We start from the raw sequence: 26,536 nt of genomic DNA on the forward strand, positions 1-26,536 counted from the left end.
TTAAATCACCCTTTTGCTTTTCTGGGGCTCCCATCTCTGTCTAGTGTCAGGGCTAAGTCACATTCACATAAACCAGTACCCAAGTAGATGTGTAGGCAGATGGAAAGCTCCATCACTGGATCCAGTCACGAGGCCAGAGGCAGAGACTGTTGCAGAGAAGCTGGAAGAGGCAGAGCATGAAAGTTCCAGTGGGCAAGTAAAATCAACACACAGCAGGTCTGAGGAATGAGGAGGATTACAGTCAGACCGTGTAACTAGGGGCTGTATGCTCATGTGAGTTTGCACCCACGTGGTAGGAGGTTGTCTGCTGGAGCTGTGTTCCTGCTGGTAGCCTAGAAGGAATTCCACTTGGTTGGGACAGTACACCATGTGACCAAACAGCCAGGCAGGGGCCTGGAATAAAGTCTGAGGCTTCACCTCAACCCATGAGGACACGAATCGGGCTCACCTTCCTACAGGAGAAGCAAGAAGAAGGAAAGGATCCAGAGGGACAGCCGACTGCTAGCACCCCAGAAAGTGAGGAGTGGAACAACAGCCAGCCTGGTATGGTGGCCTCTGTGTATGTGTGTGTGTGTGTGTGTGTGTGTGTGTGTATGTTGATGTGATGTGTGTATACACTTTTGGAGGTGTGAGGCTGGGAGTAAGGGTCATGTATGTGATGGTACATATATAGATGAGTATAAATTTGCGTGTGAGCGAGAGAAAATGAGAGAGAGACAATGTTTCTGGTTTATGCCTTAGCATATGTGTATTTGGGGGAAATATATCATGTATTTGTTTATCCTCTGTTATCCAGTTGTGAATAGGCCTCACTCTCAGGTTCAGAATCCAAAGATTAAAAGTTTTTGGTAGCACATGGCATTGCTTCCCTTTGGTGGTATGAGCAAGTTTGTACTGGTCATTGGACTGACCTTGCTATTTGAGGCCCCATTCTGGCCTTTTGGTTCTAAGAAAGGGAACAGAGGCCATTCAATAGCCAGCTCTGGCCCTCAGGCCTTCTCGATTCTAGTCAACTATTGCTAAGTAACGTTTATCACACTTGTAATCATCTAGGTACTCTATAACAGCTTGTTGAATGTCTATCTTCCTCCCTCAAAACAATTTATTTTATTAATCATTGCATCCATGGTGCTTAGCTCAGCGACTAGTGTTGAATAGACTCTCAAATGTTTGATCAGTACATGAATGCATGAGTTGCATGCTGGTAATTCCTCTTGGACCATGGCTCAGTTGCAAGAATCTTAGAGAGAGCCAGAGGGTGAGGTGAGTTCCTAGGACATTCTGCCTTGATGGATCCAGTACCAGCCAGAGGAACCCAGTCTGTGTCCTGGGCTTCAAACTCTGTAGTGCCTGTTAGAAATTTTGCTCATCACAACCAAACCAGATTTTCATTACTGTCTCTCACCCAAGGCTCTCACATCAGAAGCAAAAGTATAGCTCTCATAGGAGACAGTGTCTAACCACTCAACTGCTTTGTCTTACTTAGGGAAATAGATTCATGAACCATCATTCTTTTAGCTGGGTCCTGTTGACCAGTACACAATTATCTTTTGATTCATACCTTTTGCCATCTCAACTGTGAACATAGGTGTGGCATTGGTTTCTGGATATTTCCCCCTTTTGTCTTTTTTCCTTTTTTCAAGGGAAGATACTCTATCAGTTGACAGAAATTTGCATTTATGGCTAATTTTTTTTCCACTTGTTTTTGGGGTCTTTTGGCAGAAGAATCTAGCATGAGGGATGGAGGTAGCACGGTTGCTTTAGTGTCCTCTGTGTGGAAAACCTGTGTTTATAGTTTATGTTATACTCTGTTTGGCAGTTGGATGGCTAGCTACTGGGTTCATGTTGTAAGGGAGGACATATCTAGTTCTGATGGAATGTTCCAATAGTTTGAGAGTTAGAGCTGTTCCAAAAAAAAAAAAAAAAAAAAAAAGAGAGCTGTATAACTCACGTATGTACTCAGCCTCTCTCTCTCTCTCTCTCTCTCTCTCTCTGTCTCTCTCTCTCTCGTATGTATCTGCTTTGTCTTTTCAATGACCGCTTTGTGTGAGGATTTATTTTCTTACCATGGTAAAAGTCTTCACAATATATTTAGTCATTAATAGCAATTCTGATATTCTTGTGTCACCTCTCATTCTGCCCACATCCACATCAGGTATCTGTGGTGGCATTCTTCAGGGTCAACTTGTTAGAGCCTTTTCAGATTCAGAGCAGTCCTCCAAGCATCCTGTTCTGCCTCCCTATAGTTACCTTAGACATAGATTTTTGCCCATTCTCTCTCTCTCTCTTTTTATTTTTAAGATTTATTTATTTATTTTAGAGAGTGGGAGGGGCAGAGGGAGAAGGCCAGAAAGAATCTAAAGCAGACTTCCTGCTTTAGATTGGGCAGAGCCCAATACAGGGCTCGATCTTATGACCCTGAGATCATGACCTGAGCTGAATTCAAGAGTCGGATGCTTAACCAACTGAGCCACCCAGGCACCCCACATTTTACCCATTCTTTTTTTTTTTTTTTTCATTTTTACCCATTCTTAATTGGGTTGTTTATCTTCTTATTGTTAATTCTTTGTATATTCTGCATATAAGTCCTTTGTCAGTTGTATGTGTTACAAATATTTTCCCCTAGTCTATGGCTTGCTTTTTCCTTTCTAAATGGTGTTTTTTAAGGAGAAAAATGTTTTCATTTTGATCATGTCCACTTTATCCATTTTTTGCAGTTAGTAATTCTTACATATCTTTACAAAGTACAGTTTTTTAACAGCTTTATGGAATTGTAAGTGATATACCATGTAATTCACCCATTTGACTTGTAGGATTCAGTGGTTTTTAGTGTATTCACAGAATTGTGCAGCCATCACCACAATTAATTTTAAAACATTTCCATCATTCCAAAAAGAAACCCTGTACCTATTCCCTCCAGACCACCCATCTTCCTGTAGTCCTAGGCAACCCCAGGTTTATTTTTTGTGGATATGGATTCGCCTATTTTGAATATTTCACATAAATGGGATCAGATAATACATGGCCATGTGTGACTGGCTTCTTTCACTTAGCACAGCATTTTATTTATTTTTTTTTAAGATTTTATTTATTTATTCATGAGAGAGAGGCAGAGACAGGCAGAGGGAGAAGCAGGCTCCACACAGGGAGCCCGACGTGGGACTCGATCCTGGGTCTCCAGGATCAGGCCCTGGGATGAAGGCAGCGCCAAACCGCTGGGCCACCAGGGCTGCCCTAGCACAGCATTTTCAAGGTTTATCCACATTGTAGCATGCATCAGTACCTCATTCCTTTTTATTGCTGAATGATATTCCATTGTATGGATCTATCGCACTTTATTTATCAATCAGTGGGTGTATGGGTTGCTTCCGCTTTTTTCTTCTGTGGGGAACCTGGTGTGGGACTCAATCCCAGGACCCTGGGATTGTGACCTAAACTAAACTAAAGAACTAAAGGCAGATGCTTAACTGCTGAGCTACCCAGGTGGCCCTCATTATGGTTGTTGATTTGCATTTCCCTGATGGCTAATGATGTTGAGCATCTTTTCATGTGCTTATTGGCCATTTATGTATTTTTTTTGGAAAACTATTTATTCAGAGCCGTGCCATTTTTAATTACATATAAGAAACACATTTTATATTAAAATATGAGGAGTGCCATATGGAATTGGGCAGCAAATTGTTGTGATTCAATGTGTGTGTGATTCAATATAAGTCATTAATCAGTATATCTCTTATAAATTCCTTCTTTTTTAAATTTTTATTTATTTATGATAGTCACACACAGAGAGAGAGAGAGAGAGAGAGAGGCAGAGGCACAGGCAGAGGGAGAAGCAGGCTCCATGCACCGGGAGCCCGACGTGGGATTCGATCCCAGGTCTCCAGGATCGCGCCCTGAGCCAAAGGCAGGCGCTAAACCACTGCGCCACCCAGGGATCCCTTATAAATGCCTTCTTAATCAAGGTCCCTAATCTAAATTTACATTCAAAATTCTGTGAACTGTTTATTTTCCTGGGGAGATGGTCCATGGCTTCTGTTAGGTTTTCAGAAAGGTCCATTTATACTTACTAGAAACTGGAGGCCAGGTAAAGAGTAGACCATAGCATTATGGAGCCCAGCCTCGTGAGTTTGGTGTTCCCAGGCATGGATCCATATAAGGTATATGTTGAACACAAATAGCGGTCTCTTGATTAAGTTTTCTGTTTTAAAATGAACTAATTATGAATTGGCTAGCCATGCTGCGGAAGAGGTGAAGACAGACATATATCTGTAGGAAAGGACCCAGCACATGGCTGGCACCCTGCTGACTGTTTGTGATTGGTTATTCCCGAACCATGGCATTCTGCTCTTCTCTTTACATTTTCTGCTCTCCTGAAGACCTTGTAGTGAAAAGTCTGACTAGAACCAATAATTAGCAGATTATCTCTACCTAAATGACTGAAGCAATGCTGAAGGAACTTCCTTTTTTTTTTTTCTGAAGGAACTTCCTAAGAGAGTGAACAGAAAAAGAGAAAATGGGAGGGAATGACTGTCATTCCAGGGATTCACCACTGAGTAGCTGGGTTTAGGGGAGGGAAAGAAGAATCACTGCCAACAAGAGAAGAGGAGGAAAATCCAGCTAAGAGAGCTCAGCAAGACGAAAATGCTCAGCTGGAAGGGGAGTTGTAGCACATGGAGATCAAGAGAGTTGAGGAATGAGTCATTGGACTGTGGCCCTGGGGTCTCAAGAGAACAGTTTCACTAGTGTGCAGACGTAGGCATGAACTGGGTGATTAAGAAGGAAATGTATCAGAAGGATGTAAAGTTGTTCATAATACTCCCCTTATCTTTTTAAAGTCTGCGGGATATGTAGATATCCTCTTTTTTATTTCTCTTATTACTATGTGTGCTTTCTCTGTTTCTTTTCTTTCCAGCTTTATTGAGATCTAAGAGTTCAGGGACGCCTGGGTGGCCCAGTGATTGAGCGTCTGCCTTTGGCTCAGGTTGTGATCCCGGAATCATGGGATCGATTCCCATATCGGGCCCCCTTCGTGGAGCCTGTTTCTCCCTCTGCCTGTGTCTCTGCGTCTCTCTCTGTGTCTCTCATGAATAAATAAAATCTTTAAAAAAAAAAAAAAGAGTTCAGACAAGCAAAACACAATACTAGCCTTTAGAGAGCTCACAGTCTGGTGTCAGGGAGAGATATATGAACAGGTAGTTATTATGCAATGGTAGAGTAAGTGTTCTGTTTAAGGTATGTAGGTGCAAAGGACTGTCACGGAACAAACTCTGCCTCATGTAGCCGAGGAAGGCTTCATGGAGTAGATGTGGTGACATTCCATCTGTGCATGCACCCACACATCCATGCATCCAAGCATCCATACGTTCAGTCATCCATACATCCATGCATGCGTATATCCATCCTTCTAGTCATTTATTTAACATTTGGTGGTCATCTTTCTGTGTAAAACCTTGTGCTAGGTGCCAGAGCTGGGTCTTGAAGGATGAAAGAGGATAGGAGGATGGGACAGGGTGGGGGCAGGATCTCTGAAGCAGAGGGTTTAGAATGTGCAAAGGCACAGAAGCACACAGGGTCATGGAAATGCATGATTAGGCTAGTTCATGGAGAGCTTTGTATGCTGCAGAAAGGTGTTTGAGTTTTTGTATTTTTTTATTGTAAATCAGAAGCCATCCTAGACTTTAAAGCAAAGAAATAAACCAGTTTTATTTTAGAGCTATTCTGGTAATAGACTGAATCTGAGGCAGAGAGTTCAGTCCAGAGGCTCTTGGACCAGGCCCAAAGCAAAATGAACAGTGAGCATGGAGAGGTGGGGATAGATTCAAGAGCCAGCTAGAAGTTGGGGTCGGCAGGACTCAGGGACTGAAGGATCCTAGGGGTGAAAAATGAGACATAAAGGATCCCTCCCAAATTCCTGGCCTATGTGGCTGGTTGAATAGATGCTGGTACCAGAGACTGAAATAGACTATCCGAGAAGGCCACAAGCTTTGGTGGAAAAGTTACAAGTTTGGTTTGGGACAGCTTGAGCTAGCTGAAGAAAGTGCTAGCCAAGAGCTTCTAGTCTAAGGAAGCAGGAATAAGCAAAGGAACACTTCTGGAAGTCAAGAGAGGATCAGGGGAACCCTTGGGTGGCTCAGTGGTTGAGCGTCTGTCTTCGGCTCAGGGCGTGATCCTGGAGTCCCGGGATCGGGTCCCACATTAGGTTCCCTGCATAGAGCCTGCTTCTCCCTGTGCCTCTGTTCTCTGCCTCTCTCTCTCTTTCTCTCTCTCTCTCGAATAAATAAATAAATAAAATATTTTTTTAAAAAAAGGATCAGTCCACAGGGAGACTATACTGTACCTTGGGACATACTGTAAAAAGGTGCCCTTTCTGAGTAGACCCAATTAGAAAAAGGCAACCTTTCTTTGTAGTAGACTCAGCCACGTGGCTCGGATGCAGGTTTCACTCAGGAGAGAGGATAGTGGGAAGTCATGTGGTGTAGGTTGGTGTGTCTCAGTGTAAGTTTCTGAGAGAGTCTGATGGCTTGGTTGATAAGTGGATGAAGAAAATCCTTGCTTTGGCCCAGCCGGGTCAGATGATTGGGCTCTGGAGGCTCTCAGTACAGTGACCAGGGAACTTAGGCAGCTCCTAGGAAGATGCTTCTAGCCACTTAGGTTCCAACCAAAGAAAAAAGCGTCTTCCTGAATGACAGATCACTCCACATCTGAATGATCTAGGGCAGTAGCCGAGTGAGCCACAGCATGGCTGAGGAAGACTCCAGATAAGACAGGCTTGGTTAGAGCTCTAGAAAGACCAGAAACACAAGACCAGTACTTTGCATTGTGTGAGGATCTTTTACTCACAGCATCTCATTTACTCCTCCCAATGACTTTCTGGTAGATGAAGTTGTCTGCATACTGCAGATGACAAAATTGAGGCATAGAAATTACTAGAAGAAGCTGGAGCTGTTTACCCAAGGGATATGAATTGACTTTTGCAAGAAGTTGCCTCTTTATTATCTGTGGCTGCTCAGGCTGACCTTATGAGCCTAACCTTACATGTTGCCAGGTATTCTAGTTTTTAAAGGATGATTCTCTTCAGTGCTGGAGGCCAGGTCTCCATCACAGCTAAGCTGAAGTTCCTGCAGGGGAATTGGTCTCCCCTTCCCCAGGACCTGGAGACTCCCAGGGCTGTAGGCCCTGACTGTAGTGTGTGCACATGTGTGTGTGTGTGTATGTGTGTGTGTGTGTGTGTCTGGGAGAGCCATAGAATCCATCTCTATTCTGTGGGCATGCTGGGCACACATACAGATATTCATGTCTCTCTGTGTTCAGAGGAATAAAAATTGAAAAACAAGAGTTTCTAATTTCTTTGTGATCTTGCTCCTCCATTTCTTCCTCCTCCCATGTTTTCTCTTTCATTTCTCTTTTCCTCTTCTCTCCCGTGAGCTTGGTTGGCACTGCAATTAAGTCCTCTGGCTCAGGACTTGTCATTCAGCTTTGTCAGAGAACAGGATCCCTCTGTGGCTGAGATTTTGTGACCTCAGTTATGCGCTCTACAAATTTTGCTGACAGTGGCCTGGGGATGAGGGTGGGGTAGACAGGATTTGCTGCGGCCTCACTGGAGACTGAGGCTCGCTGGAGGTCAGAACCCCTGTGTCTGGTGCCATCTTGGCTGGGAGCGTCCGGGGGCAGCATGCAATCATAGACAAAGGTTTGTTTTGGAGGTAAGGTAGAGTTGAGTCAGGGGACACTGAGAAGAATAGTCTATCAGGAGCAGTCCTGGGGTCAGTCTGTCTGTCTCCTGTCCACAGCATCAGGGGAGAAGAAGGAAGGCTGGTCATGGGAGTCCTACCTCGAGGAGCAGAAGGCTGTCACTGCCCCTGTCAGCCTCTTCCAGGACGTGAGTCGGATAATTTCTACCTGGGAAGAGCTTGTATACCCAGTCCAGGAACTCAGCGCCACACTCAGGCCTTCTGGTGTATTGTGTGTCTGATATCCCTCAAAACCCTGGCAGAATGGAAGAGGGAGAGGCTGGTTAGGGTCCCAGAGAGAAAAGGGCCCACTCTGAGAGGCTTTCAGGATAGGAGGAAGTAAAGAGGTGGGAGTTGTGAATCCCGGTACCTTCTACTCCGTTCTGTACGCTGATCTTCCCGTGACTTGGGTGAGAGGGAGCCCTAAGTCCAGCCCTGACTTAGCCCACATTTTTCAGAGGACCTGGGAGCTAGTCTGTCCTGTTCCGGATCCCTCCACTAAAGATCCCCAAATAAGTGACCCCTTCGGTCATACCAGGCGGGTGGGGCCTAAAGGCAGCTCCTTCACCCCAAGCTCACCAGGCAAGGATAAGGCTGGATGGAGGCTGGGTCCTCTCCAATCTGTGCGTTGACAGTACCAGGCAGTCACTCATAATAAGAATGGCTTCAGACCGGGCATGAAGTTGGAAGGCATCGACCCTCAACACCCGTCCATGTACTTCATCCTCACCGTGGCCGAGGTGAGCTGAGGCGTGCGCCCACATCCCGGCACTGTCTCTCTTGGTAGACTGATGGGGACGGCTGGGGGCCGGAGGGCCTGGCTTAGATGAGGGAGACACTGCCCTGCCCTCAGGAAGTGCATAGTCTGTAGGGGGTTATGGTGAGACACACAGAAAGCTAAAAAAAAAGGAACTCAAACCAAAGTATTGGGCATGATGACATTATGGAATGGCGTATCCTTCAGTGCTGAGGGAGTCTGAGGAGGAGAGATCCTGAGGGCAGGGATGATGGTGTGTGTGTCCACCCAAGGTCTTGTCCCCTAGGGGCTCACTGTGAGAATCAGCGCGATAAACACATCAGTGACATTCCATGGTGGGGGGTGAGAGGGGGCAGGAGGAGAGGTGTGAGCAGAGCAGCACCAAGGATGCAGGAGGAGCTTCTAGAGGAAAGGCCTCCTGCCAAGTCTTGAGGGATAAGTTGTGGATAAGTAGGGAATTCCAAGCAGAAGCAGAAAAGTACAGGGGCATGGAACAAGGTGCCAAGTTCAGGGAGCTGCCATCAGCTTGGTGAGGTCAGAGCAGTGTGTGAGTAGAGTGCCTTGAGAGATGGTAGCAGAAGGAAAGGTCCTCAGGGGCCCTGACCAGGTCTGATCCTTGGTAGGTGCCCATGGGGTTCTGACCCAGAACTCAGGGCTCAGGAGTATGTGATCTGTCCCCAGCGCAGGATGGGAGAGCATGGAGCCAGGTGCAGGATGGGGGAAGAGTGGTGGGTTAGGGAACCTGCTAGCATTCAGGACCCTTGAGACCACCGTGCTGGGCCAGGAGAGGTGGGGGAAAGGGAGTGGGTAGGTGTGTGCTGGCATCAGAGTCCCTGTGATTCCCCTGTCGTGGGGTTAGGTGTGTGGCTACCGTCTACGTCTGCACTTTGATGGGTATTCTGAGTGTCATGACTTCTGGATCAATGCCAACTCCCCTGACATTCACCCCGCTGGCTGGTTTGAGAAGACTGGACACAAACTGCAGCCCCCCAAAGGTAAGGCCTAGCTGGGTGGCTCAAGTGAGGCAGCGAGCCCTAAGATCTTCCCTTCCTACCCATGGGTCCCCTTCCCTATTCCCCATTCCATGACTAGCCTCTCTTCATTGAATCCCACTATGACTAGGCCCCAGGGCTTTTGCTTTGCCCTTGCCCTTTGAGTGTCTACCAAAGTTAGGTCCCACCTCTGCAAGGTTTCCCTGGGCAGGTTCTTGAGGGTTGGGAGGTCCTTGGGCCTTCCTCAGTGTGGGGTGTCCTGGCCATGGTCCAGCCTCTGTCTGCACGGCACTCTCTTCTTCCCCCCTGAGGGGCCTAGGTTACAAGGAGGAGGAGTTCAGCTGGAGCCAGTATCTGCGCAGCACAAGAGCTCAGGCCGCCCCCAAGCACCTGTTTGTGAGCCAGAGCCATGTGAGTGCCCCTGAGTGGACACCCACCTTCTAGGACAGAAGCCCTGTGGCTGGCCAGGCTGACTCATCAGAAGAGAGATCACCTATCAGAGCTCTCAGCTTTGTTTTGATCTCTTATCCCAAAGGCGAGGGGCGTTCTGGGCAGGCCAAGGGCCAGAGGGGAGCTGGTTATAGGTTCCTCCCAGTTTTCCCCGCCACCCTATCACAGAGCACCCCCTGTGAGTCCCTGGCCCACCATCACCATGCTGTGCCAACAGAGGCACCTACTCGCCCTCCGACGTCTGGCCCCAGGGACCATACCTACAGCTTCCCAGGTGGCTGGTGGCATTCTGGTGTTCCATCTGCCCATGGGACAGGAAATGCAGACTTCTAAGTCAAACTGTGTAAACCCTGACCATTGACTAGCACTGTGGTCTTGGGCAAATTATTTTATAAAATGGTGATGATCATACCCTCTCCATTTCGTAGTCAAGGTCATGAACGGTGACAGCTTTTGAAGCTCTTGCCTGACAGACACTCTTCCTCCCCTCTCGCCGCCTCACTGCAGCTCCTCCTTCCCCAGTGCCCCACCATCAACCCAGCTACCTCAGTGTACACTAGGCCAGGCTTGTCTGGGGAGGAGAGGCTCTCTGGGTGAATGTGTAGCTTCTTACTTGTCACTCATTTTCCACCACAGTGAGGTGTCTTCTGAGCACACCTTGGAGGTCACAAGTTCCCAAGTGGCTCAGGGTTGGGTGTTGTGACACTGTCCTGGAGAGACCCTCTTTCTCCCCTATCCTCCCCGCTCGACTCCCCCACCACAGGCATGTTTTCTAGAGAACCCACTCCTTCCTGTGCCAGTGGGTTCTGGGTTAGTGCTAGCCAGCCTGGGCCTGGTCATGGCAGCCCCTCTTCTTGCCCCCAGAATCCTCCACCCCTGGGTTTCCAGGTGGGCATGAAACTGGAAGCTGTTGACCGCATGAACCCATCCCTCGTCTGTGTGGCCAGCGTGACAGACGTGGTGGACAGCCGCTTCCTGGTGCACTTTGACAACTGGGATGATACTTACGACTACTGGTAGTGTATGGGCCCAGACTTGGCCTGGGGTTGAGGGGGAGAGGAGGTGGCAGGAGCGGGAGGCAGTACTTTCAGACCTCAGGCACTACGGAGCCCCTTCCTGGTCCTGATGTTGATAATTGCTCCAGGGCATTGCTGACTGTCCTGTTGCTTTGCTCTGTATCATAAGAAACACAATGTAATATTAAATGTTTCATCTAAAAGTACCAAGGTTAGGATTAGGACGAGTAGACCCCCGTGATTCATGATTTTCCCTCAGATACTATGGTAGTCCTAGAGTCTAGCTAATGCTGCTATTTTCTGACTTTTTTTTTTTAATCAGCTGTCTGTGTAGCAATCACTAAGCAGTAGAATGAGGGTGGGCACTGAAGCCATGCGGTCATAGTCCTCAGTGTCACTCGAGACAGTGAAGTGTTCTTGGTTTCAGGTGTGATCCCAGCAGCCCTTACATCCACCCGGTGGGCTGGTGCCAGAAGCAAGGAAAGCCCCTCACCCCTCCACAAGGTGACCCTGCACCTGACAACATGCCCTTCCCTGGGCCTGGCCCCACAGCCCCTCTTCCCTTCTCTTACCACTACCTTGTTAGCTGGGTCCTTAGGATCTGGGTAAGGGGACAGATGTGTCCTAGAGCCTCATCTTGGCTTGGGAGTTGAGGAACCTTTGATGTTAGGAGAGACCTGTCAACCCAGGACTGTGTTGAGGTATAAAGGAAGAAAGTTAAAGGACCCCTACTCAGCACAGGAGGAGTCCAAAGCAAAGAAAGCCTGTCCTTTCCTTTTGGAGAGTTACAGCGGCCCATATAGAGTTGTTTCAGATGGGGCTGGGGTTGGGGCTGGGGCTGGAGTAGCAGGGCCAAGAAGGGGAATGGGGGCAGGCTTCCTAGACAGCCCTGTGAACTGTGTGGGGGTGATGTGCTTGGCTCTGGCTAGCACCCCTCCACCTCAGGCGCCTCTGCCAGCAGCTGGCTCTGGTGGTGCTGGTTGGGGATTCTCCAGGCTCCCAATCCTGTCTGGGGACAGAGAGCGCTCCCCTAGTGTGCCGGGGTGCCTAGACATTGTTCTCATCCTTTCCTCCAGACTACCCGGACCCTGATAGCTTCTGTTGGGAAAAATACCTGGAGGAAACTGGGGCCTCTGCTGTGCCCACCTGGGCCTTCAAGGTGGTGAGTCAGCTCTCTGCTCCCAGAGCTGACCTCTGGGAAGGCATGGAGCATTCAGCCGGCCAAATGGAGTGCTCCCGCTTTGGCAGGCCACAGTTTCTGAGGCACAGCACTTGAGCTCTCTTCTTGGGGCCCCAGTTCTACTGAGCTGGGCCTTGGCCTGAAGGCTGCTGTCCTCCTGCAGCGACCCCCACACAGCTTCCTGGTCAACATGAAACTGGAGGCCGTGGACCGCAGGAACCCAGCCCTCATTCGTGTGGCCAGCGTGGAGGATGTGGAGGACCATCGCATAAAGGTGGCTCCGGGCCCCTTGGGCAGGGGGAGTGGACAGGCTGTTTGGGCGCGAGTTCTGTAGACTGGATAGAGGTCAAGGGCATGGCATAAGCCAGAAATAAGGGAGGCCCAAGGTTGTAAGGAAGAGAAGTCTACACTCGCTGCAGGTTGTAGGGAAGAAAGGTCTGCACTTGGAGCTGAAGATCTTGGGTCTTGCTCTAGCCTCATCTGTGACTTATCTTTGTGGGCTTGGACCAGTCATTTCTCCTCTCTGAGCCTATCAAATGGGCCTAATGACCCTTGTCCTGTGCATGGACTGATGGGAGATGCCAGTAACTTAAATGAGTGAAGCTCTCAGAAAATATGGTGGCTTAGGCGGATTATTATGAGGCTGGCGTGTTGGTTCTTCCAGTCCAAGAGGTTGCTTCTGACAGGCCCCAGGGATAGGGAGAGCCTCTTGGAGTCTGGAGGACCTCCTGGCTGAGCTGGGCTCCATGAGGAACACCTGACCTCCAACAACCTTTCCTCCCCAGCTCCACTTTGATGGCTGGAGTCATGCCTATGACTTCTGGATTGACGCCGACCACCCAGACATCCACCCTGCAGGCTGGTGCTCCAAGACAGGGCATCCCCTGCAGCCTCCTCTCCGTGTGTACCCTTAGGGCACTCTGACCCTTCCCTACTGATGTCCGACCCTGCCCCATGAGTTCGTACCATCCCACCCCTCTAGCTTGCCCAGGGAATTCTGACTGTCATGCACAGGTGGGCTCTAGTGCCCACCGTGAGCTCTGGGATCCCCCATCCCCCTGCCTCAGTGCTCTCTGCTACACTGACCTGTGCTTCTGGCTACCCCAGTTGTTGGGTTCAGAGTGCTGAGATGTGCAAGGGTAGGCTCACTTAGCATGTGCCTGGGAGGGAGTTCTCTCAGCATCTAGCAGAGTTACACAGAGCAGACAATATGTTTGCTAAGGAAACAGGGTTCCCTTAAGTAAAAAATCCTGGTCCCTGGAGGTGGGATGGGAAGTCAGGTCATTGGACCACTCAGCTCCAAGTCACATGGGGTGTTGATCCTTCTTGATTATTCTCCAAACATGAGTCAGGCCTAAAGAAAGTTACCAGAGAAAGAAACAGGGAGGCAGACAGAGTAACGTACTTGTGGCTGATGAGGCTTCTAAGCTACAGCTGTGCCCACACCGACTCTGAGTTGATCTTCTCCCTGAGGGTTTTCCTCTCAGAGACAGAGGGCGGCCTGGGGTTTCAGCAAAGGGTATGAGAGCCAAGCCCTTATTCCCCAGAGAGGGGCAGATACACAGGAGCCAGAAATGACATCACAGCCTAGGTGAGGGCCCCTTTAGCTGGGGAGCTAGCTTCTAGTACCGACTGACCTTCCCTGCCCTCAACCCCGCCCCTCAAACCCTGACCCAGGACCCTATGCTAACTCTCCTTCCTGCTCCCCCAGGACCCAGAGAGCCCAGCTCTGCCTCGCCCGGGGGCTGTCCCCCTCTCAGCTATCGAAGCCTGCCACAGACGAGGACCTCCAAGTACAGCTTTCACCACCGGTGAGTGAAGGGCTCCTGCTGAGAGACCCTTGGGCATTGCTGGGGGTGCAGGATGCTCTTTCACAGCTCCAGAGTGCTGCCAGTCAGGCTTCCCAAAAACACACTCTCCGAATGGGGCTTGTTCTCCATCGGGAACAAGCAGATTCAGCCCAATTTAAGCCTTCTTCTTCTTCCTCTTCCTAGGAAGTGCCCGACTCCTGGTTGTGATGGCTCTGGCCATGTCACAGGCAAGTTCACAGCTCACCATTGCCTCTCGGGCTGCCCGCTGGCTGAGAGGAACCAGAGTCGGCTGAAGGCGGAGTTATCGGACGCAGAGGCCTCGGCCCGTAAGAGGAACCTCTCGGGCTTCTCCCTAAGGAAGAAGCCTCGCCATCATGGCCGGTGCGGAGGGCAAGGGTGCAGGGCCTCGTGTCCTCTTGGGCCAGGCCAGGCACTGATTCCCTGCCACGGACCCGGTCCCTCTCTCTCCAGGATTGGACGCCCTCCAAAGTATCGGAAGATCCCACAAGAAGATTTCCCCAGTAAGTCCTGACTCATCTACTATCCTGTGCCCTCCACCAAGTGTTCACAGTGAGTGCTTAGTAATTGGTGGAATTGAGTCACTGGGGGGACCCAGAGAGGCAGTCAGAAGGGAGGCTGCCTCTTCTTTTCATATATGTAGAACATAGAGCAGTGGCAACAGCACAGGAGCCACCTCAGATTCCAGTCCCACTTCACTGAGACCCTGTCGTGAGCCTGCGGGAGACATGGAGCCTCTTTGGGCTTGGGCTCTCCGCTCTGCGGCAGGAGGGTGCCCCCCAGCTCTGCTCCTCTCAATTCTTGGCCTCCTGGAAGGGAGGCCTTGGCTTTCATTTTTCAGCTGTGTGACCTTTTTTTTTTTTTTTTTTTCAGCTGTGTGACCTTAAGCAAGTCACTTAATATCTCCGAGTCTCAGTCTCATTTGAAGACACGAACAATACTTCTGTCAGATGTCAAGTACCTGAAATACTAGCACTTAGCAATACTGTTTACTGAGCACCTACCATGGGCCAAGCAGTGTTACTGGTGCTTTCCATACACTGTTGCCAACCCTCACAGGTATCCTGTAATGTGGATACCCTTCTATTCTTCTGAGAGAAGAGGAATGGGAACTCAGAGGGTGAAGTCACTTGCCTATGGTCACTCGCCTAGTACGGGGCAGAGCTGGGATTCAGACTGGGGTCTGACTTGTGCTGGTGTAACAGACTGGAAACGCCTAACCTGAATGTCAGTTGACCCCTCGATCTCCTTTGTCTTAGCTCGGGTGCCACAACCAAGTACCACAGACTTGGTGGCTTAACCACAGCAATTTTTTTTCTCACACTTCCTGAAAGTCCAAGATCAAGGTATCCGCAGGGTTGGTTTCTTCTGAGACCTTGCACCTTGGCTTACAGGTGGCTGCTTTCTCGCAGTGTCCTCACATGGTCTGCCCCCTATGCATGTGTACCCCCACTGTCTCTCTACACATGTCCAACATTCCTTTTTTTTTTTTTTTTTCCAACATTCCTTTTCTTGTAAGGACACCAGATTAGATGAGAGCCCACCCTAACAGCCTCATTTTAACTTACTTACCTATTAAAAGACCCTGTCTCCCAATACAGGTGACCCTTGAACAACAGGGGTTTGAACCACAAGTGTCCACTTATGTGTGGATTTTTTATAGCACAGTACCATAAGTGTATTTTCTTTATGCTTTTCTTGTAACAGTTTCTTTAGCTTTATTCTAGGAATACAGTATATAACCCATATAACATACAAAATATATGTTAATTGACTGTTTATGTTATTGGTAAGACTTCTAGTCAACAGGCAGCTACTAGTAGTGAGGTTTTGGGGGGAGTCAAAGTCATACGTAGATTTTTGCTTGCATTGGGTATTGGTGTCCCTAACCCCCACATCAAAGATTGACTCTACAGTCTCATTTAGAGGTACTGAATGGGTGAGCAAGGTGGGGCCCAGATGAAGCATCTCTCCTGCTAGACTTTCAGGGTTACGGCTTCAACATATGAATTTGGGGGGAACCCATTTGAGCCCATAGCATGCTCCCAAGGAGGGACACAGTGACTGAGGCTCCACTGGGTGACATTCGCCTCACATCTTCAGCCCCTGGTATAGGGCCTGATACACAGCAGGAACGCTAGGGATCTTGCCTTAGTTGAGTTGAATGCACATTGTCTTAGGGCTGGAAGAGACCATGAGAGATCACCGGGTTCATTGCATAGTTTGTGGGCAGGACTTAAGCTAGTCCAGTTCTTCAGGAATAGTCTCAGCAACCTGGACAGTATATAGCTTGATGGTTAAAAGCACAGCCCCAAAGTCAGATGGCCTTTTATGGACTGTGAGACCTTGGGCAGGTGACCCCCTCTCTAAGCCTCCACTTGCTCATCTGTGCAACACTGATAATATGTCCACCTCAAATAAGCCTCCCAAAGGCTTAAATGAGAAAGTCAGATAAAGGGCTTAGTACCAGTACCTACTAGTATTATGAGCCCTGTCTGTGGCTGACCTGCTCTTGCTGCCATTCTGTACTCCTCTTGGTGGAAACAGAATGCACTTCCTGAAGCTTCAGGCTTGAGTGAGGAGGTGCTTGGCCAACCTCTGGGCCCTCAGTATGAGGACTCCTGGGGATGGACTGCAGTGGGCACCTCTTCTACCCTACCCAGGGATACCTGGCCAGCTTCCCTTCTAGGACCAGATTCCAACCACCAGAGGGCGCCTGCCTCTGTGTTCATTCCAGAAGTATCTTGAGAACTTGAGAAATTAAGTCTTTCCAGAGACTGAGGCTGTGGCCCAGAGAGGGTGAGGAACGACTTACCTGATGATGATGATGATGATGATGATGATGATGATGATAATGATAATAATAATGCTATAGACGGAATGTGTCTCCCCACAAATTCACATGTAAAACCAAATCCCTAACGTAATGGTATTTGGAGGTGTGGCTTTGGGGAGGTGATGAGGTCATGAGTGTGGAGCCTTCACAAATAGGATTAGTGCCCTTCTAAAAGAGACCCTGGAGAGCTCCGTAGCTCCTTCCACCGAATGAGGACCCAGCAAGAAATTGACTGTCTGTTAACCAGGAAGTGGACCTTCACCATATACCAAATCTGCTGGTGCCTTGATCTTGGACTTCCCAGCCTCCAGAACTGTGAGGAATACATTTCCATTGTTTATAAGCCGAAACAAAACAAAAAACCAACAGCTTCTGACCTGCCCCTAGTTGGCTTGAAGTTCGATAAGACATACTGACTAGGAGAGCTCCCATCCTGTGCTCTGGGGAAGAAAGATAAGGAGCAAAGCTCCTACAGCCTTCTGACCTTGTCCCCTGAGACTTCTCACCTGGTACATGGAGAACTAGGAACCTGGACTTCAGAGACAGGAGGCCAAACCTCTGGCCAGGAGATGAAGTGCTAGTGGTGGAAGCTGTTAGGGGAGATTTTGCCTGTGTCGCAGGCAAGGCTGAGAGCAAGCTGAGCTGTGCACAGTAGTAGGCTCCTTGTGGTGCTGAAGGCTGGGCTCTTTGGGGTCTGATGAGCAGAGATGGCAGCAAGTAGGAGGAGCTACAGAGAATAACACATGGGGCTGCTAATACTAGGATCCCCAAGGCTCTGAGGGCAGCAGGGTAAAAGGCTGAAGCTATGGACCAAAGGATCAGGGGAGGACAGTCTGTGACAAGCTGGGGTGAGGGGCAAGGGGCCTGTGAGCTGCAGCCATGTGTCTAGAACTAATGCCCACTGAAGAGAAAGAGGCAGCTCCCTTGGACCCTTGGCAGATAGATGCAGGGCAAGCCCCATGGGACAGTGACCACATGGCCCAAGGCCAGCCAAGGCTGGGAAGGTAGGCAGGGGCCAGGCTTGTCAGCAGCCAAAGGTAGTTGACCTGCAGGCATGCGAGTGCCAGGCCTGGCCAAGGGGAAGGCCCAGCAGAGCAGCGTCACTCATGAGATCATAGAGCAGCCGAGGCTGGAGGCCAGGAGCCAGGCCTGCAGGAACAGGTCAGGAAGCAGAGCGGCAGGCAGCGTGGAGTTGGCGAGCGGGTCAGGGATCCCCTTCCACATGCCAGGGGGAGCAGACCAGGCTGGGGTGGGAGCAGGGGAGAGGAATGGAGCTGGAGGCAGTGGCAGCGACTGGCAGGGTGGGTTCCCACACAGAATCACCCTGATGCCATGACAGTTGGTCAGGGCTCAACAGAAAAGGAGGGCAAACCGGATGGGCTTCTGCCGCCAGGGCTGAGCTTGTTGCCTGTTAGAGGCCATTCTGATGCAAGGTATCTAGAGAATAGTCAGGAACGCGACAGGGTGATATGGCCTCAGAGAGATGGGGCTGGGGTCTGTCCTCACAGCTAACTCCTGAGAGTCTGTAAAGCAAGGGACTCCCTTAACCGGGAGGAGCGAGTGATGGGTAAGGAGTCACGTCTCCCTCCCTCTTGGCTCTGCAAGACTCTCAGAAGGGGGCCTTGGTCCTCCCAAGTGGCATGGGTCTGAGCTTAGTCCTCGACATCAGTGTGCCAGCCTCTGCCTCTGCCTCTGCCTCCAGCACTGACTGCCGATGCCATGCACCAGTCCCTCTTCATGTCAGCCCTGTCGGCTCACCCTGACCGTTCCCTCTCTGTGTGCTGGGAGCAGCACTGCAAGCTCCTGCCGGGAGTGGCGGGCATCTCGGCCTCAACAGTTGCCAAGTGGACCATTGATGAGGTGAGAGTGAGGACCTGTCCTCCTTCCTCTCCCCTACTTTGCCTCTTTCAGCACACCCTGGTGGGAGGGCTCAGGAAAGGCCCTCTTCAAGCAGAGGTGGACACTGATCCTGATGCTATCTGCTGCTCATCCCTCCTATCCACGGTCCCTCTTGGTGCCCAGCAGGGACTGAGAGACGGTTCGATAGACCTACCCTGGTGGATGGGGAGAGGGACGTGCTGCTAGTTCGCATGAAAGTCTAGCAGGAGAAATGCTTCACCTGGGCCCCACCTTGCTCACCCAGCAGCAGACACACAAGGATCCTCTTAGGCTAATAAGAAAAAGCAACACTGTCAAAGCCTAGAGAGCACCAAGGCCACATGGGCCCACCTTTCCCCTACACTCCCAAGCCCCTGTCCCCTTGGCAACATGTCTTCTTTGGTTTCCAAGGTCTTCAGCTTCGTTCAGACCCTGACCGGCTGTGAGGACCAGGCACGACTCTTCAAAGATGAGGTGAGGTGCAAGTGCAGAGTGGGGACAGAAGGGTCACTCACTGAGACGACAGGGAGCAGATGCCCTCGCCAGCGCTGCCCCCTGCTAGGGAGGGCCCTCTCTTGTCTTGCCTGCGGGAGACTGGTCACAGTGACCCACGTCTCTGGGAAAAATCTGGTATGGACCGTGGCCCAGCTTGCTAACCCTCTGTGTTCAGATCACCTCAGGCAGGAAAATGCCTCTTGGAGACAGGGCTCCATTCACTCCTCTGCTCTCTACCCAGCTTGTTTTCCAAACCTAGCTCACTAGGGACAGTAAGTTAAAGTGTGTCTTGAATGTCACAAGTAATGCTTTTACTGCAGGATCCTAACATATGCTTAATACCAAGACCCAGAAGGTTACCAAGGTTACGAAGCAGTGAGTTGTACATAAAAGAACCCTAGCTTTACATACAGTGTGGGTGTGATTCCCAGTTCTGCTAGTTTACTATGGGCTCTTTACTATGTCTTAGTCTGCATCTTCTTATCTATAAAATGGAGATAAAACAGGTAGAATGAGGGTTGTAATGATGACAACCTTGCAGGGCCATTGTGAGCATTGGAAATGAGGAATGGCTCATTGGGCCAGAATGCCTAGGATAATTATATCACTAGCCTACCATAGAATAATCTACAAATCACATCGCTATATAAGAATGCCTGGTACAGTGGGGGCTCAGTGGTGGTTCTGACTCTCAACAGTCATCCTTAAGTAAAAAACTTTATTGTGACTCTCCTAATTTACACAGTTTGAAAGTGGAAGGGAACTTGGAGTTTGCTTAGATCTTCCTTCCAAAGAATACATGCATGCATCCCCCTTCACCCAGGAGAGCAGAGTCTCAGCTCCTCCTACGTGCCCCCACAGGTCAGGTGCCCATGAGAAAGAAGTCTGTTCCTCTTCCCCTAGAAGACTCTCTTTTTCCAGACCCAGCACAGCCATTTCTTCCTAGTATCCTTGTGTGGTGGCGCTCACAGTCTCTACCCCATCCTGGGCACTTGCCTCCTGGGCTGGTGATCTTACTGTAACATATGTGTTCAGAGCTGTCCCCCGGTTTCAGATGCCTTCTGACCAGCACAGAGCACACTGGTTGTGTTCTCCCCTACATTCTTTGTGGTTTTGTTTATAAAAGGACTTTATTTTTATAGAGCAGTTTTAGATTCACAGCAAAATTGAGAGGAAGGTGCAGGATTTCCCATATGCCCCCCACTCCCTGGTTATCGATTGCACTCACCAGAGTGGCACATTTGTTATAACTGTTGAATCGACACCCCAGTGTTTTTTAACGGAGATGAACATGTACATGGAGCAAAATGCCCACATCTTAAAAGTACAGTTCCACAAGTTCTGTGAGACATATACACCCTGTCCAATATATAAAACATGTCCATCATACCAGAAAGTTCTTTCTTGGCACCTTTGTTAGTCCCTGCCCTCATGGGCAAGCCTGTCCTAATTTCTAGCGCCATAGGTTTGTTTTACCTGTTCTTGAACTTGACATAAATGGAAGTGCAGCTTTTATTCTTCGGTGTCTGTCTCTTTTCACTCAGTGTCATGTTTTCGAGGCCCGTCTGTGTTGTCGTGTATCCCAGTAGCTCGTTCATTTGTACTGCTGAGTGGTGCTCCATTTTATGAGGAGCCCACGGTTCTGTTAATGGGTATTTGGGTTCTTTTCTCTTCCCCTACATACAAACCCTAGATTTTTGTTCCTCAGCAAAAATGAAGTTTGCACTAGCTTCATGATAGCCACATCAGACCAGTTTGGAGGTCAGGGAAGTCCCCAAGTGCCTTTTATATCAATTATCCATTACAGTCTAATTACACTTTCCAGTTTGTTACTTGTACCACTGGATTTTTTTTTATTAACCTAATGTAAAACTTTACATTTATCCCTATTAAATGTTATTTTGTTGGTTTCATAGTCTCATTGTTTTAAATCTTGATTCTGTCATCTGTGGTATTAGTAAGCCTTTCCAGTCTCATACAGCTTGTCATTTGATAACTAAGCCACGCCTTCACTGCACATGTTTAATGAGATAGAACCATGTGGTGCCGGTTAGAGGTCCTCCCTCCATGACAGCGGTCATAGATCAGTGCCCTCTGAGTGCAGTTGTTCAGCCGGCCACAGAAGCACGTGACACTTTTTCCCTCCAGCACTCTCCCCGTATCAGAAGAAGGGCATCGTGTCCCCCCCCCTCCCCGGCACCCCCCCCCCGCCGCCGCCCCGGCAGAGCATCTGCTGCTTATCCCCAATGCACCATGGTCTGTGGTACAAGAGCAGTGACCAAAAAGGGCATAGGGTGACCGCCAGCATAAAATGCAGTCTCGGTGGGGAACAGGACCTTTGTGAGGGCTGAGGATGACCTTTTCCAGGGCATCCACTCCCCTGGGATGAACCCTGCTCCAGGGAGCGGCCTTTGTCGGGCTGGATGGATGCATTCAGACACACAGGTACTGGGCAGTCATTAGGGGGATGTCTCACGAGTGAGAAATTAGGGCAAAGTGGATGGATGGCCTTGTGGGTCGTCAGTCTGTCCAGTCTGGTGGTCATCACTGATGGTCCTAAAGAAGGTCTGCCTAGATTCAGAAGAAATCCCTGTCCAGCCCTCTCTCCCTGCCACCCCAGTCAAGGATAGCTCAGAGGTGATAGTGTGGTTGTCACTAGCAGCTGCTCGTTGCCACGCCACTGCCCTGCCCTGCCCTGCCCTGCCCCAGGGCTCTGTGGAGGAGCACCAGGGCAGGGGTATTGAGGCCAATGTCAGGGAGGGCCTGCAAGACATTATGCACCTGCCACCAAAGTCAGACTGGGCAGCAGAAAGAGAAAAAGCATGAGTGTGAACATGGGGGAGCCAGTTCTCTGTCCTTCTCTGTCCCCATCGCTATCTTCCTTTTTTCCTTTCTCCCGCCTCCTCTCTCCTTTTCCTTCCTCTTCCCATCTCTGTCCTCCTCCCCTCCCCCCACACATCCTGGACTCCGATCTCGTGCTCCCCTGCACACCCCACCTCTCCTCTCCGTCACCCCTTCCCATGGCCCTCTCCGCCTTCTCCGCTTTCCACCTCCCTCCTCCGACCCCTCAGATGATTGACGGCGAGGCCTTCCTTTTGCTGACACAGGCGGACATTGTGAAGATCATGAGCGTGAAGCTGGGTCCAGCCTTGAAGATCTATAACGCCATTCTCATGTTCAAAAACGCCGATGACACCTTAAAGTGAGTGGCTCAGGGCTGGGCTCACTGCCAGCCCGAGCTGGGCCTCCCTCCGCAGCTGATGCTTCTTTCCTGACTTGAGTTCCTCATATCCCACCCATACCCCCACCACCCTCTACATCTTACCAGGGGGAGGTCCTCCTCCTCTTGGCTCCTTCCTGCGAGGTACGTGGGAGTCCTCGCCCCTCCTGAGTCCTGGGGCTCATCTGCCACCAGGCACACCAGTGAGGGTGTGACTGGGCTGGGGGAACACTACTGGTGGAGTGGATTGGAGGGGCCCTGCCTCTGGCAGCCTCACATCCCCAGCTGACCTGTTTGATCACCAAAGGGTCTTTTTCTTAGTGGTTAAGGACAGTCTGGTAGAATGGGAGTCCTCCGGTTGGAGGCTCATTTCTCTTGGGCCTCTCTCCGTGCTTTTCTTTCCTTGGTTCCGACCCAGAAGTGACCCAGCCACAAACATATTTACTCATTCTGATGTCTGGTTTCCTGGGCAGGGCCCCCAGCCATGGCCTACCCAGACCCCACTGGCTCCTCCCCGTTAGATGGGTGAGCTTCAGAAACAGGTTGTTGTAGGATCCGCTGGGAGTCTCTGGCTGCTGTTCTCCCTTTTGCCCAAAAATGGGGGATTCTGAGCTAAGATGCCTTCCTAAGCATGCCCCATTCTGGATCAGCTAGCATTTTAGTGGCCCATGCCAAGCCCTGTTTCCAGCAGAGTAGGTGGTGAGAGCCTGTTTTACCCATGCAGAGAAGATCCCCATCCACCCTTCCTGTATCAAGTGTGGGGAAAGGGTATGTCAGACAATCTCGGATCTTTGGCCAGAGGGGCAGCTCCAGCAGGCATGGTGGCCCTTAAAGCTGGGCTTAGCATCCTTCCCTGCAGCCATGGATCTCAGCCAAGGTAGTGCCCATGGGGTGGGGACCCCATGCCTGCCAGACCTCTTGCCATGGGAATGTGCTACTCTGTCCAGCACACGTACCTCACAACATCACATTCGACTTGTCCCTTAAATGTCTTGCTCTTGAGGAGTCTTATGAAGCTCACTTGAAATTGGGAGTTGGGAAAGTGAATTCTTCAATCTTTGAGTTTGCTGTGTCCTGTAAGCCTTTCTAAACTACTGTCCATCTGTCTTGCACTGCCAGCCAGGTGCCTGCTGGGGCTCTGGGACTTCAACCTTTTCTGTCCAAGTAGGGGCCTAGGCTTCACCGAGCCACTGCCTAACCAGCCAGGGTGGGGCTGAGGCAGAGGGCCCGGCAGCAGCTGGCTGCATGTGGAGGTGAAGAGCAGCTGCCAAGGCCCTGTGGCCCCAGGTGCTGACACAGGCCCACAGGGTGCAGAGCCAGGCCTCTTCCCTCAGTCACGTGATGTGTTTGTGCACACAGTGTCCTCAGAAGTGTTTGACAGGTGCATCCATGAGGCTCAGTGTTGGGAAAATGTCAAGGGCTATTGTTAAAATACAAAGCTTTATCTTTCCCATAGAAGTGGGATACCCAAAGCTCTGTTGATTTCCTGCCACAGCCCAATAGGGGACCCTGTCTCACCTGGGCCCAAACAGCTTTGCTTTGTGCAGGGGCAGCCATCTACCCACTGAGCTGAACTCCTGCAGGGCTTCAAATGTTCCTTCCCTTTTGGCCCGTAGGGGCAGCTCTGAGCACACAACCTCCCTGGGCAGAAAGGCTCGGGTTTACGGAGATTGCTTTGATGCCTCCTTGGCCAAGAGTAAGGAGGAACAAGTATGAGCCTCTCCAACTTGGTCACTGGGGTGATGGCAAAACTCACCAGCTCCTTGGCCTTGTCTGTTCCTCTTGGAAACCGAGGAGAAACTGGCCTTGTGGAGTGAGGAGAAGTCAGCAAGCATGTGCGGTTGTGCTGCAGGACCTCCCCACGCCTAAGGAGCCAGGCAGGGACAGCTTTGTGGCGTGGGTCCGCCAGCCACACTTCTAATGCTGGCCTGCTGGAAAGGCAGGATGGACTAAGGGCCTGGAGAGAAGGGCACTCAGGCCTCCGAACTTGGACACCTTAGCACTTTCTGCACCAATGTCAAACTGTGGCAAGAAACCATAAGAAAGGTTCATCCTGTCCGCAGCTGAGATCTCCACACCTGAACCTGGGGGCACAGTGGAGGGAGGGACTTGGCACCAACGATGCGCCATGTGCCTCTACCCTGCCCTCTGCAGCAGACGCTGCTTACACTTTGGCCCTGGAGCTGTGCCCAGGCCTTGTCTGGCCAGGGCTTCGGTCTGTGAGGACCTTTCTATTTAGTTTCTGAAGCAGAGAGAATGATCCCAGAGTTTGAAAATGAAGCCTGTTTGCACTTTCATTCACATGGCACTTTGGTGGAATTGTTTTTGTACTCTCCGTGTGGGGATGCCTGTGTGTTCTTTCAGAGAATCCTCTGGCTTAAGGTAAAGTGACTCTTGACTCTTGAGGGAGAAAAATTTATAAACTGTGGTGTTTTGTCAGTGTGTTGAAACAACATAAATAAACTTGGAACATCTGGATGATATGCAGTCAGAGTCTGTTTCTATTTTCTTGGTAAAACATCCAGAAAACACAAAATGAATAACAATAGGGCCATTACTGGAGAGAATAAAGCATTCTCTTTTGTTGTTAAGGGGGTCCTTATTCTATTTTATAGATAAGAAACAAAGGATAAAGATAAATGGGTATACTTGTCTATGCTGAGAAATATAAACAATGGGAACCCCCTGAGAACAGTGTGCAAAGGGCCTGACCCTTGACTATTTATAAATGGACAGGGGCAGAAAATTAAATGAAGCCCTCCAGTTTTTAAAATAACATCAAACTTTCAGGTGGAGAAGTGTCAAGCTGAACAGTTAGACTCCGAGTTTCCCAGATATTGGGAGCAAATGGAAAAGTGGCAGAAATGCTGTTTGATCCCTTAAACCCCTTTCTTGTCAATATGCTTCATTTCTTTGCCCTGCTCTTCCAGACTACTCAGCTAGAATACCAACCGTGGAGCTGTCCAAGCCCATCCTCTCCACCTCTACCAGAAGCTCACCTGGCTAACCGGATCCGTGCTATGGTTCATTGAGTCTCTGGCTTCAGAGTGGACCCCCAGGGCTGCCTGGGAAGCAGCTGTGTTTTTTAAGGAGTTACCTCTGATTTCCCATTTCACGCATCTCCAACCTCCTGACCTATTACCTTCGGTGTTGTCTCACTATACATGTTCATCATCTATATCACAAAGAAAAATGGAACTCATCAGAAGGAATACCCCCATCTTCCTGCCACCTCATCTGCCAGCCTCCTCCCACCCATATCCCATCCTTCCTTCTTTCCTTACCCATCACAGTAGAGGCATTGATCCTTCCACCTGTAGAAGCTATTCCTCCACCAGCTATGGCTGTTCTTTTTTTTTTTTTTTTTTTTTTTTATGATAGTCACAAAGAGAGAGAGAGATTGGCAGAGACACAGGCAGAGGGAGAAGCAGACTCCATGCACGGGGAGCCTGATGTGGGATTCGATCCCGGGTCTCCAGGATCGCGCCCTGGGCCAAAGGCAGGCACCAAACCGCTGCGCCACCCAGGGATCCCAGCTATGGCTGTTCTAAAAGGAAAAGAAACTGAGAGGCAAGAAGGCTTTTGGAAATTTAAAATTGATTGCAGAGATAATTCAACACATGGGTTGAAAGATAATGTGGATATTGCCCAGAAAGTAGAATAAAAACAAGCAAATGAAAAATAGGAAAGAATAAGAAATTAGAGGACAGCTGGAGGTCGAATATACAACTAACAGAAATGCCAATAAGAGAGAACAGAGTGGGCAGCCCAGGTGGCTCAGCAGTTTAGCGCCTGCCTTTGGCACAGGGCATGATCCTGGAGACCCGGGATCGAGTCCCATATCAGGCTCCCTGTATGGAGCCTGCTTCTCCCTCTGCCTGCGTCTCTGCCTGTCTCTCTCTCTCTGTGTCTCTCATGAATAAATAAATCTTTAAAAAAAAAAAAAACAGAGAAATTATATATTTTTCAAAAACTTAAAAGAAAGTAAACTTCACAGAGTTGAAAGATACTAGTCTCTAAACTAAAAGGCTACACACTGCCCAACATAATAGGTGTAGAAGGAATGACACCAAGCTACAGTATCATGAATATCAGAATAATGAGAACAAAGAAGATTTAAAAGCTTCCAGAGGGAAGTCTCATCCAAAAGAAC

General features: G+C 49.7%; 1 protein-coding gene across 10 annotated transcripts in view; it reads left to right on the top strand.

The window, feature by feature from the left end:
* L3MBTL1 (L3MBTL histone methyl-lysine binding protein 1) overlaps window positions 1-24,866 on the top strand; it is a 32,781-nt gene extending 7,915 nt beyond the window's left edge. The window contains exons 7-22 of one of the 10 annotated variants that reach the window (XM_077873216.1): window positions 459-543; window positions 7,791-7,879; window positions 8,366-8,470; window positions 9,347-9,482; window positions 9,799-9,890; window positions 10,794-10,945; window positions 11,373-11,449; window positions 12,022-12,107; window positions 12,289-12,399; window positions 12,911-13,025; window positions 13,837-13,936; window positions 14,120-14,457; window positions 18,493-18,650; window positions 19,080-19,142; window positions 22,235-22,365; window positions 24,000-24,866. In XM_077873216.1, coding sequence (XP_077729342.1) covers window positions 459-543; window positions 7,791-7,879; window positions 8,366-8,470; window positions 9,347-9,482; window positions 9,799-9,890; window positions 10,794-10,945; window positions 11,373-11,449; window positions 12,022-12,107; window positions 12,289-12,399; window positions 12,911-13,025; window positions 13,837-13,936; window positions 14,120-14,457; window positions 18,493-18,650; window positions 19,080-19,142; window positions 22,235-22,365; window positions 24,000-24,099 — 1,938 coding nt within the window. In that variant the 3' untranslated portion in view covers window positions 24,100-24,866. Of the gene's footprint in view, window positions 1-458; window positions 544-7,790; window positions 7,880-8,365; window positions 8,471-9,346; window positions 9,483-9,798; window positions 9,891-10,793; window positions 10,946-11,372; window positions 11,450-12,021; window positions 12,108-12,288; window positions 12,400-12,910; window positions 13,026-13,836; window positions 13,937-14,119; window positions 14,507-14,827; window positions 15,013-18,492; window positions 18,651-19,079; window positions 19,143-22,234 lie in introns of those variants that run through there. The other 9 variants (XM_077873218.1, XM_077873220.1, XM_077873219.1 and 6 more) reach the window with 9 other exon arrangements.
* Window positions 24,867-26,536: the final 1,670 nt, after the last annotated feature.

This window comes from Canis aureus, chromosome 26 (assembly GCF_053574225.1).
Source record: "Canis aureus isolate CA01 chromosome 26, VMU_Caureus_v.1.0, whole genome shotgun sequence".
In the NCBI taxonomy this organism is placed as follows: domain Eukaryota; kingdom Metazoa; phylum Chordata; class Mammalia; order Carnivora; family Canidae; genus Canis; species Canis aureus.